This window comes from Mastomys coucha, unplaced genomic scaffold (genome assembly GCF_008632895.1).
Source record: "Mastomys coucha isolate ucsf_1 unplaced genomic scaffold, UCSF_Mcou_1 pScaffold14, whole genome shotgun sequence".
NCBI lineage: Eukaryota > Metazoa > Chordata > Mammalia > Rodentia > Muridae > Mastomys > Mastomys coucha.
Genome location: NW_022196896.1, coordinates 100,195,762 through 100,208,456, shown reverse-complemented (window position 1 = coordinate 100,208,456; position 12,695 = coordinate 100,195,762). Strand labels below are relative to the sequence as shown.

The window sequence follows — 12,695 nt, the reverse complement described above, 5'->3', positions numbered from 1 at the left end:
GTACAGTGTGAAAAGGGGTTGTTCTTTGTTTTTAAAAAAAGAAATCTTTAAAAGGTCATGGTAAGTAGGACCCAGGCTTTACCTGAGTTTTAAATTCTATACATACACAGAAAGCTCTTTACAAAAACTGGCTGAGTTCCCAACACTCCCTGTTCCCTTGGTTCTCACTTCTTTGCTTTCCCCCATGTCTTTCACCCCCTCACCCCAGGCAGGGCTTCATGTAGCTGGCTGATTTTAAACTCACTAAGAGATGGCCAAGCCATCTCTCCAGCCTGATGAGGACTTTTTTAAAAAAAAGAATTTATTTTATTTTTGAGTTATATTGTAGCTGTCTTCAGACACACCAGAAGAGGGCATCAGATCCCATTACAGATAGTTGTCAGCCACCATGTGGTTGTTGGGAATTGAACTCAAGACCTCTGGAAAAGCAGTCAATGCTCTAAATTGCTGAGCCATCTCTCCAGCCCAATAAGGACTTTATAAAAAATAAAAAATAAAAATAAATAAAAAATCATATATTTTATGTCTATGGGCACTCTGTATGTATATGATGAGAACTTTGGATTCCTGGTTATTTGGCCTCTACAGCCTCAGTCTACCCACACCTGATCGCTTACTTTCAGTTTCATGAATGCCATGCTTTTATTAGGTGGGCCTTTGATCAAGTACTGTTTAACCACGAGATCTGTACCTGGTATTATTTAAAATTTAACAATTAAAACTCTAAAGCAAATTTAACCCTTCCCTTTAGGGGCCAAACATGACAAAATGAAAAAACTCAGTTGTCTTAGGAGGGTAGGGCAGGGAAATCAAGTCAGGCTAGCATGGATTACATAGAAAGACACCCCCTCCCCCAATTAAGCAAGCAAACAGTAAGACAATTCTAATCAGCCAGGAGTATACAGACGCATCATTCAGAACTTGGAAGGGGACAGTACCTGACAGTTCACGGCTAGCCCCAGCCTATGAAGAATGTCTCAAAAAACTAAACCAAACAATCCAAAATAATAAGAGCCCATGTCCTTAACAAAAGTACAGTGTTTATCAAAGTGTAAGAAAAAGAGACTAGGGTATTAAAGAAAAAAGTGAAACAAAATAACCTCAAAAAACCTCAAGCCATTCCTTTGATCCTTTAATCCCCAGACCCTATGCATTCCTATACAAAAAGATGAGTGACTATAACACCCCCCTCCCAGAGTTCCCAGCAAGGACAACAGCAATACATGCAAAGCCTTGGATTCACTACCCTGCCCTTTAAAAAGAGAGACCCAAATTCAACAGGCAGACTGAGTCGGTCTCCTGAGACATGGCGGCTGCATGAAGCTAAGGACAGTCTCAGGGTTAGGACCCTGAAAACATGGCCACACGGCCACATGACAGGAAGCGTGGCTGCTGCTTCTCACATACCACTTCTGTAGCAAGCCTCCAACAGCCAGGGACAACTGGAGAGCTGCTATTCTCGTCTGCACAAGCATTTCTATACTTCACTAGTCATTAAGGCATTTGGCTTCCCTGCCAGGCTGAGTTCCTTAGGCCAAAGCTCCTGCTTTATTCCTATCTCTTCTCTGTCCTTCAAAGAGTCCTGCCGAGTAAGAGAAAGCACCCCATCCCCTCCAATATAGAACTATTGCAATGGGCAGGAAGGGGCAGGGACTAAGCTCCCACTTGTATTGCAAGTAGGAGGAACACAGTATGGTGGTCTGAAAGAAAATGGCCCCCACAGACTCATAGGAAGTGGCACCTCGGGCAGTGTGGCCTTGTTTGAGTAAATGTGTCTGAACTGGAGGAAGTGTGCCACTAAGGGTGGACATTGAGGCCTGGCCTAGTTAGTGGCTCACTGTCTTCCTGCTGCCTGTCAATCCAGATGCAGAACTCTTAGCTCCTCTCCATGTTTGCATTCTACTTTGCTCCACACCATGACAATAATGGACTAAGCCTCTGAACTGTAAGCCAGCCCCAATGAAATGTTTTTCTTCATAAAAGTTACTGTGGTCATGGTATATCTTCACAGCAATAGAAACCCTAAGACATACTAATTATCAAGTCTTAGCAAAATACAGGTCACATGGTACTCTGCTTGTTTTATACACTGCCTGAGAGAACACCGCCTGGTGGTTGTTGGGTTATGGAGAAGAGAAAGAACACAGGGTTAGGCTAGCCCTGTTCCCAATTCATACCTTTTTCCCTAAAGGAAAGATATTTGGAGACAGGGTACATGTTGTAAAGCCAACACTTGGGAAAAAATTAAGAATTCAAGATGATGGTGTTGTATACCTTTAATTCTAGCACTCAGATTCTTAATTAATTTAATTTAATTAATTAAATTTAATTCAGCAGGCAGATTCTTTGAGTTTGAGGCTAGCCTGGTCTATGCATCAAGGTCTAGGACAACCTTGACTATACAGTAATTCTTGTCTTAACCCTCTTCCCCACAAAGAACAAAACAGAATCAATAAAAAGCAAACAAATAAACACAAAGAAATCAAGCTCATCTTTGGCTACATGAGACCCAGTCTCTCTACTCTTTCTCTACATCCCCCCAAAAATTTATATCAATACTTTCTGCAGCAGGAAACAGCCTTTAGGCACCTTGATGTCTTCTCTTCTCCCTGCTTTCTCCTGAAACAGCAACAGCAATCAGCCCCTCCAGACAGACCCCCTTCATTATCTGTTACACACAAATCAACCAGATTCTTTCTTTTTCTTCTGACAGGATAGAACGTTTGCTCAATACCAGGACACTTCTTTTTTAAAAACACCTATGACATTTCACCTATGTGTGTGAGAGTACTGTGCTACAGCGCGTGTGTGGACCAGAGAAGGACTTCAGGAAGGTGGTTCTTTCACTCCTCCGCATAGGACTTTGGGGTGGAATGCAGGTCACTGTGTTTGGTGGCAAATGACTTTACCTGCTAAGCCTATGCTATTTCTTTCTTCCAAGAAAGTATAATTTATTCTGGAGATAAACTATTTATGAAAAAGGAGTATCTTAAATCAGGATGTAATTCAAGCTAGACATAGTGGCACGCTCCAGAACTCAAGAGACTAAGGTGGGAGACCACAAGTTATTGGCCAGCCTAGGCTACATAGTGAGACAGTCTAAGAAAACAGAAGTGCTCACTGGAGTAGCGCATGCACTAAAACTGGAGCATACATTAGAAGATCAGCATGGCCCAAGTGTAAAAATGAAGTGCAAATTCCATGCTTTTCTTACTGGCCCCAATGCAACAAAGTGTATGTCTCAACACAAGCAATTGCCAGATGTGGTGACAAACCTTCTAGTTCCAGCACATGGATGGTGAGGGGAGCAGACTGCTCCAAATGTGAAAATAGCTAGGTAAACACTTGAGTTATGGGTAGCCTGGGCTGCATGGTGAGAGGCTGCCTATTTTAAGAAAAGAAAACAAATCAGAGAAGGAAAAAAAAAAGCAAAGCAAAACAAAAACTAACTTTTCCTGGATTCAGGAAAAATCTTAGGTGATTAACTTGGTCTTTATGGTCTCCCTAGCCTCTGGTATGGACAGGGTGGCTGAGGAGATGGGTCGCACATCATCAAACAGTCATCGGCTAGAGATTCTGGCAGCACAGACAAAACCCAAAACCCAAACCACAACAACAGGCTTGCTTTCTGTTTTAGGTAACCGTCTTGCCACATGAACATTGAGTCTAAACTCATACTCTCCTCCACACACAACAAAGAACATTTACAAAACCCTACAGAGCAAACTGCAGTAAACTCTACAAGATAAAAAAAATTTTATAGTATAAAAATAGCTTGGAATATTCCAGGAACAAAGTGGAAAAAGAATTAAAAAAAAATCTCTTCTCTCCCCCTACACCCCAAACCAACCAAATCTAAATTCATACTTCAGTTTTTAAAATTAGTTGCTAGCGTACATTTAGCCCAATTTTTTAACTAATGCATTTAGTTCCCATTAATTCTGCAGAAAAAATATGAAATGTCTGTCTAAGGGCTTGCTGTTAAGAATCAGATATTTAGCTTTTATTTTCTTCAAGAAGCCCAAAACTATCAAATGTCAAAGTGTCAACATTCAAGTTTCTCTGCGTAGGGACTCCTAAATGTCTGATTAGTTATCCCAGTACAAGGTCATTCTTGAGGATAGCATTTTGAAAATTTCCCTTGCTAGGCAGGAGGCGGCTCCAACACAAAGCAGAACTGTGATAAGCACAACTGCCTTTCAAATCAAGGAGGTTAAGGGGGGCAGATTCTGCTTCAGAATTTTCTTCCTAAGGAAAAAAAATTGAGGTAAGGTCTTACTATTTATAGCCTAGGCCATTTTGCAGCAAGCCTCCTGCCCCAGGCCTCTAAGTGGTTGGACAGAGGCTGGGCCACGAGCCTGGCTATTTCAGAATTAAAAAAAACAAACAGCACTCACCATTCTACCAAGGATACGTAAAGCTTTAAAAAAACTAACCAGTGTATTAAACTTCAAATGTTGACCTGCCTCAGAAGGCAGTGCCTGAACACCTCCTGACCAATAAGCTCTCAATGTCCGAGAGCCAGTGACTGGCCAGCAGACCAAATAGGTCTAGACTGTACTGAGTCCCAGCAGGAGGCAGTCTATGGTGACTCACTTAGCCTGTGGCATGGCTCCACCTACTATATGTTATCTCCTCCTCTGGAATTCATTACTGACCACTCTGAAAAGGCATGGGACCTAAACCAAACCGAGGGTAGGCCTTGCTACAAAACTGAGAAAACACAAGACATAAGGAAATGAGACTGCACTTCAGACCAAGCACTCCATCACAGAAGGAAGGACAGCTACTATTCAGTCAAAATTAATTCCCTCTTGCCTTGTCCTGCAGAACCATCAACAAGAAAGCAGACATTCACGTCTTGGTGGGGGGGCTATGCTGGTTGGTTTTTGTCAACTCGACACAAACCCAGCCATATCAGGGAAGAGGGAACCTTGTGGAGGAATTGTCTTTGTTAGATCGTGCTGTGGCACCGCTGGGTTGGTGGTTCTGGATTATATAAGGAGTCAGGCTGAGCAAGCTAGCTATGGGGAACAGGCAGAAAGCAGCTCCTCCAGGGTGTCTGCTTCGGTTCCTGCTGCTAGGTTTGGAGCCATCAGGACTTCTTCAGATGGACTGTGACCCGGAAGTCTAAGGTGAAATAAACCCCATTCTTCCAAGTTGTTTTTGGCCACAGTGTTTTATCATAGCAACAAAGAAGCAAACTAAGACAGGCTTGTTCATTACATCTTCAAGTTTCAGCACCAACAGAACTGTTGGCTTTTCTAGTCTATGAAGTATGGGATATGTACGTTGTTTTGTTTCTGTTGCCATCTGTCCAGGCACCGGAGGCCAAACCTGGGACCTTATGCAAATCAGGCAAATGCTCTACCTTTGAGCTTCAAGTCCAGACCATATGGTGGCTGTGCACACAAGCATGTAAAGATTTAACTCCCCACAGCACAATCTCCCCTCAAGATTTTTGCTCCTTACCTGCATGAACACCTTTCCGATGACCACATCGTCGTCATCCTTAAAAACCGTGCTGAAGACTACTGTGACTCTGTCTTTTTTAGATTCCACATACCTGAGGGCATAAAACTCAGGAATTAAGAACAGCGTCAGAAGAACTGTTCCTAACCTAACCTAACCTGCAAGGAGAAGGGTGAAGTCCAAGGTCTCTAATCAATAAAACACAGGTGAGCCAGAGATAGTATTTGGAGTCAGGAAAGGCAGGGCAATAAATACATTCCCAAGGAAATGAAATTAACAAAGCTAGATTTATTTATCTTGTATATATTAGGCATTTTAAGTTAGTGATTCTTAGAATGTCATTTATAAAAAAATCTCTTTACATATGAGAAGATCCATACACATATGTATGAATTTATATACTTCATACATATAACTTAAGAGCTGTAGTAACAGCATCTATGTTTAGCCTATGGTGTCTGAATTATCTCGGACATCTTTAAAAATTTTTATGTGTTTATTTAATTTGATATGTATGGGGTATTTTATCTGTCCATATACCTGTGTACATGTGTGCTAATGTCCTGGAAGTGGACTTACAGACAGTTGTGAGTTGTCATGTGAGTTGAGAACTAAACTTGGATTCTCTGGAAAAGCACTAAGTACTCTGCAGAGCTGAACTATCTCCCCAGCCCCGGGAAACTCTTTTCATTAAGAGAATTCGGAAAAATAGTGTTCCGAGCCTGAGATGGCTCAGTGGTTAGAGCACTGGCTGCCATTCCAGAAGACAAGAGTTTAATTCTCATCCTACAAGATGGCCCACAACCACAAAATACCAAAACACATAAAATAACAAGGAAGCCTTAAAAAACAAAACAAAACAAAACAAAAAAAAAACCAAAAAACCACATTTAAAAAGATCATAAAATTAGTGCCCTAAAGGAAAGCATAGGATTTTCTTTTTATCGTCTGTCAACTTTAGATGCTTAGAAGTGGTCTATTTTCTTTCTTACTTATATCCCAGATTAAGAAATTCTGTAAGAGGGCTGGTGAGATGGCTCAGCGGTTAAAAGCACTGACTGCTCTTGCGAAGGTCCTGAGTTTAAATCCCAGCAACCACATGGTGGCTCACAACCACCCGTAATGAGATATGATGCCCTCTTCTGGTATGTCTGAAGACAGCTACAGTGTACTTACATATAATAGATTCTGTAAGAAAGAATTTCAACAGGATCCATATACCAGAGTTTCAGGTTTCATCACACACTTTTTCTCTCAGTAAGTGCCTTGTGAGACGGCCACACTCAGGCTGGAGGAACAAGCTCCTACTTACATGGTCTCGTCATCCCTATAATGGATAACTGCTCTGTTCTCTCCTTCTTTGCCCTCTTCTTGGAATTGGAAGTATTTCTCAAACACAGAGGCAAAACAATTCCGCTTCAACATGCCAGCCTGATGCACAATAGAATCCTTGGATGCAGGGAGATTTTCCAGATCATAGAGCAAAGAAACATTGTATCCTTGTGAGAGAAAGAAAAACCATCCATCAGTTATATGAAAACCAAACAACAAAAACCAAATCAAGCCCATCTCTCCCAAGTAAACATAGTAGAGAGGCAACTGCTCATCTCTACCTCCCTTAAACTATAATATGTAAATATTTATAGCTAGTTAATAAACCCCAAGCAGTATCAAAGATGAACAGTTACAAATATGTAATGGGAAGACGTAACATTCTGAAACTCCAACTAGAATGTTAGGGTCCTAGAGACAGTTGTGAAGGAGGACTATATGAAGCTAAGCTGTACACGTCTGTATTTTCTCCAACCGTTTAATATACATGGCCAGCATGTGGAAGCTTTCAGGGAATAAAAAGGACCCCCCCACATCCCACTGCAAACCCTCTGTGAGAGGAGGCAGGGTAGAAAATCTGTTTCTCACATATGTACTTCCCCCAAAGCGTCTATCTGAAAATATAAATTTCTAGTGTTTTTAGAATTCTACTTCATTTGACCCCCATGCCATTCTTCAAAGAAGTCAGGACAGATACGCTTATCTTCATTTAGAAAGAAAAGTTCTTCAGAGAAGCAGGGTCTTGTTAAATATAGCACAACATAGGCTACTCTGTTTTGAATTAAACAGAAGTGGGTCCAAGTTCTGGCCTCACTGTATGATCTTGGAAAACTGTCCAACCTCTACAATGCCCTCATCTCTGGCAAAAGCAGAGAAGGGAGGTCTGAGGGGGTGGTGGAGGAAAATGTAGTAGGTAGAAGGGAAGAGATGGCTGTATGCATCAAGCTAGGTACAAGTACGGTATTTAAGTAGGCACGTGGTTACAGGCCTTCAATGCTAGCCAGCACTCAAGAGACTGAGGTATGTATCTTTTGAGTTCCAGGACAGCCTGGGCTACATAGCAAAATGGTATCTAAAACATCCATAGAATTTATGGATGAGGTCACCAATAAACAGGGCAGAAAAGGGACTGAGAATCATGTTTACTGACCATTAAGTGACCCTCCCTCTTTCTGTCCCATGAATGCCAGGAAAAGACATTAATCAAGTCAGTAATGGTACACCAAAGTCTATATATAATTTCTTAAGAATACCTCTGAATACCTTTAATCTGCTGGGGATCATTTAAAACAGTTGATGATGGTAATATAGTACCAGAACCATATGGAGCTCATATTCTCAAATAATCAACTTTTATATTATTTACTATTAATAAGGTTATTCCATGGGCCTACTTCCTCTACCTTCCTTTCTGAGAGCACAGGCTGTTTAAATCTTCACTCTAAGTAATGCTTTGCCCATTTTTGTTATGTTAATATCAAAAACTGTAACAATCACTACTCAATTTTGGGGTATTTGAAGAAATTAAAAAAATAAGACAACAAAGAGTTAAGGTTTGCTCAGAATCCACCCAAAAAGCAAAGTATAACCAATGTCTGACCTCATTAGGGACTTCAGCTAGGAATAGCGCACACTGAGGGTGCAAAGTATCGGATCAAGTATCAATGAGTTGACCCAGGCCTCAGCTCAGCCCAGAATGTATGCACAGGTGAGAGGGGACTGACAGCAAGCTGTCCTTGACTTCCAGAACCGCATCCCACATACATATACACAATCACAGCTTTTTGTTGCTGTTGCTTTGTTGCTGTTTTGAGACAGAGTCTCTATTGTAGCTGTCCTGGAACCAGCTTTGTAGACAGGGCAGGCCTCGAATTCAAGTAGCTCCACCTACCTCTGCCTCCCTCATGCTGGGATAAAGCCCTGTGCCACCACCACCTAGCTACAATAATTTTCTTTTTGTTTTTTCCGAGACAGGACAGCCCTGGCTGTCCTCAAACTCAGAAATCCACCTGCCTCTGTCTTCCAAGTGCTGGGATTAAAGGCATGCACCACCACTGCCCGGCAGTACAATATTTTTTAATTTTTAAAAAAACAAAACAGGGCTAGACAGCTGGCTCAGCAGTTAAGAGCACTGGCTGCTCTTCTAGAGATCCTGAGTTCCCAGCAACCACATGGTGGCTCACAACCATCTGTAATGGGATCTGAAGCCCTCTTCTGGTATGTGAAATCCAGCTACAGTGTACTCATCATATATATAAGACAAATAAAACAAAACAAAAAACTAACAAAGCTATCAATCATCAATTTCATGGCTGGCTGTGCTCTCCAAAGCTGCCTAAAGAGTTAGCAAATAGCCAGGCGGTAGTGGCGCATGCCTTTAATCCCAGCACTTGGGAGGCAGAGGCAGGCGGATTTCTGAGTTTGAGGCCAGCCTGGTCTTCAGAGCTACACAGAGAAACCCTGTCTCGAAAAAACAAAAACAAAACAAACAAAAACAAACAAACAAACAAAAAAAGTTAGCAAATATAAATGCTACTCTAATCTATAATGCTACACGGTTATTACACTAATGTTAGTAGGGATTGTGGGTGGACACCAATGTTTGTTCACTCTTCCCAAGGCCACTTATTGTGTATCCCTGTGAATAGATGGAGACTAGGGCTCAATCTGGGATGAATCCTCAGGAGCTATGCATCTTATGTTTTCTTTTTTTTAAACAGAAATTTCAAAACTATTCACTGGTTTTTGTTTTAATCTAAATTTACAAATGCCTGTGAGATGTCATGCGGGTTCTAGGAATTGAACCTGGGTCTTCTGGAATAGCAATCAGTGCCCTTTAACTGCTGAAACATCTCTCCATTTCTTTATCTTGTATTTTGAAAAGGGGTCTGTCATTGAGAACTAGAGGTTGTTAATAAGGCTAGCTTGGCTGCAAGCAAGCTCTGGGGTTACCTGTGTGGTGTGGGTAGCCCTTACTGTTTGTATTCTGATGTTAATTCTGCTGCCCCAAGGAGGAGTAGATCACGTACTCAGGTGATTTCATGGAACATTCTCCCCATTTTAACTTGATTGGGCAGTGGAAGGGAAGGGTGGCCCTGGAGGTTTTAGAGAGTGGAGGAAGAGAAGGAAGGAGAGAGGAAGAAGACAGGAGGAGAGGTGGAAGGATGATGGAGCAGAAACCAACATGGCCCAGAGAAGCCTCAAGTAGCAAGGGATCTCATCCCAGGAGAACAGAGTAGTGTAATGGCAAACCTGTCCAATCTAGGTGTGCAGCTTATAAATGCTGCAGCTGAGCTGTATGTTTTGGCATGGGTTTACTGAGGTTGGAGATTTACTGCAACACTTGGGATCTCCGCAGCACTAGGACTACAACTGTGCACTGTTTCTTAATTAGATGCCGCTGTTCAAACTTAGGCCTTCATGCTTTGGAGATAGCTGCTTTTTCAGCTGAGTTAGCTCCCCAGTGCCAAGAGATTTTATGATTATGCTCAAAGAGCACTCACTCCGACAACAGAGGCTCCTCTGGCTAAAGGATCTAAAGAATTATTCTTGGGTGTTAATAATAACCCACTTACCAATTCTTTTTTTTTTTTTGGTTTTTCGAGACAGGGTTTCTCTGTGTAGCCTTGGCTGTCCTGGAACTCACTCTGTAGACCAAGCTGGCCTCGAACTCAGAAATCCACCTGCCTCTGCCTCCCAAGTGCTGGGATCAAAGGGGTGCGCCACTACTGCCCGGCCCACTTACCAATTTTTAACCACTGTGTATCACACTGAAAAAAGTATGACCCTTTAGTGGCTACTTACACAGAGGGAGCTGACTGGTGAACTGGGCTCCTGCAGATGTATTTAATAGAATGAAAATTTAAACAAAATCCTCTAGCTACAAAAGGTGGGACACAAACAGGACATAGTGCTTTGCTATCATTCAGAGCTGCTACATATATAGCATCACTACATACCTGATTCTGGGTTTACCAAGAAACTCCCGTACACTCTCTTTAATAGCTGGAGAGAGAGAGAGAAGAAAAGTTAATCCAAAATTTGTGGTAATTTCATTATTTTATGACACACAGTAGTACTTTTGATAAACTCTTCCTAAACTAATCTGCTTAATTTTCAATTGGTGGGTGACAAACTAGAGGGGAAAGTGAATTCATCTAGGTGACAAAACAGATCTCTCATAGAACTGGATTATAATCCAAAGGCTAGTTCAGTGGCTGTCTCTCAAAGATCCGTTTTCTCTTTTCAGATTCTACACCGCACTTTATAGAGGCAGGTGAGTTCAAATATATAGAATACTCAGGCGAGTATTACAAAAGAGTTCACAACTAAACACAGGCTGAAGCCTAGTTCAGGCGAATGGAGGGGTAAAGAACAATTTCCAGGCACCGACACCTGTTAGTCAATATGTTTTTGTGTGCTATAAAATAACTTAACTCATAGCTGGCTTTTAATGCAAAGGTCAATGGATAACAGAATCTCAGTGAGCTAGCAATACCAGTATTCTACACAACACTGTCTACCTACCTGGGATTTCCCCAACCAAAACACTCTGCTAACTATGTTCCAGCTTTTGGAAGGACAGCATAAAGAAAACCCTAATTACGTTCAACAGCCATCTAAAGGTGTGTGAATGCTCTCATCTTATAGTCAATGAACTCTCTAGAAAGCATTAAAATAAACAAACCTGTGTTTTATGTTCCATCTGAAAACCCTAAAATATCCATTACAGGTTAACAAGGCCCTTCACTCTAAACCCATATTCCATTTCTTGGTGATGTCAGAGACCAAACCTAGAGCCCTGCAGAAGTTCAATAAACTCTTCACCATAGAGCTATGCCCTCTCAGAGAAGCCACTCATAAACATTCTTTAGAATTATTTCAAGTAAAAGCCTCAGAATAGTTCAGTGAATAACTCTCTAATATTTCTATACTCAATCCTCATCTACAGAATTTGTTAACAGTATGAATCCCAAAATGTGAATTCATGATCACACTTGTTTACAAGGAAAGAAAAGCAGGCAACGCCCAGGGCAACTCTAGGTGGGGATTATACCACAAAGCGAACTTTTACAGAAGAGGAACTTAGGAGAAGGGCTCAAGGTCACAGACTTTGTTGGTGGCACATGGAAGTTTGATCTTCAGGTGTTCCACATACCACTTCTCTTAAAAATCTGGGGTATAAAAGGAACATTGTAGCTCCCTCTGAGCTACAGTCCTACACAATTGATTCTTGAAAAAAGGGAGTATCAGACATGGGTTAAACCAAAGTCCCTCCAGTTTTACCAAGTCAATATTTTGAAATCTATAAAGTATTTAGAGCCACATTTATACCACTTTTAATTACTTTGTCATTTGTCGTTAAAATATCTAACTTTTTACTTATGATTGTCATCATGTGTGTGGCTGCTGGTGCCAAGTGTGGAGGTCAGAAGACAACTTCTAGAAGGCAAGTTTTCTCCTTCCACCAGGATTCCAGGACTAAAAACTCAGGTCATCAGGTTTGCATATCAAGTGCTTTCACCCACTGAGCCTTTGAAGGCCTTCTCTGTTCCTGAATAGCCCTTGCACATTTCCTTGCTACTTTCCGGAGACCAGCCTCACTTTGTAACCCAACTGGCCTCGAGCTCAAGATCCGCCCTGGCCCCACCTCCCACCGCTGGGCTCACAGCTGTGTACCACTGCAGCACACTGTTCACTCACACTTCCAGGTTTGATTCACCTTTACAAACAGACTTGTGCCTCTTTTTTAACAGCTGAGAGAAGAGGAAGGTGAGCTACCTACTTATAACTATTAAATCTGCCTCGTGAGCAGCAGAGTGTTCTTTTAAAAGGGACTATGAAACACTACCAAGCTTCCTGTGGTTATCACAGGCTGGGAGTCACTGTTT

The 12,695-nt window shown here is 41.7% G+C and overlaps 1 protein-coding gene across 3 annotated transcripts in view; it reads right to left on the bottom strand.

Annotated features, from left to right (window-relative positions):
• Positions 1-12,695, bottom strand: part of Arpc2 (actin related protein 2/3 complex subunit 2) — a 33,636-nt gene that overhangs the window by 6,973 nt on the left and 13,968 nt on the right. For all 3 annotated transcript variants that reach the window (XM_031367925.1, XM_031367924.1, XM_031367923.1), the window contains 3 exons: positions 10,764-10,809; positions 6,785-6,971; positions 5,473-5,566 (listed from right to left, as the gene is read on the bottom strand). In XM_031367925.1, the coding sequence (XP_031223785.1) occupies positions 5,473-5,566; positions 6,785-6,971; positions 10,764-10,809 (327 nt within the window). The remainder of the gene's footprint in view (positions 1-5,472; positions 5,567-6,784; positions 6,972-10,763; positions 10,810-12,695) is intronic.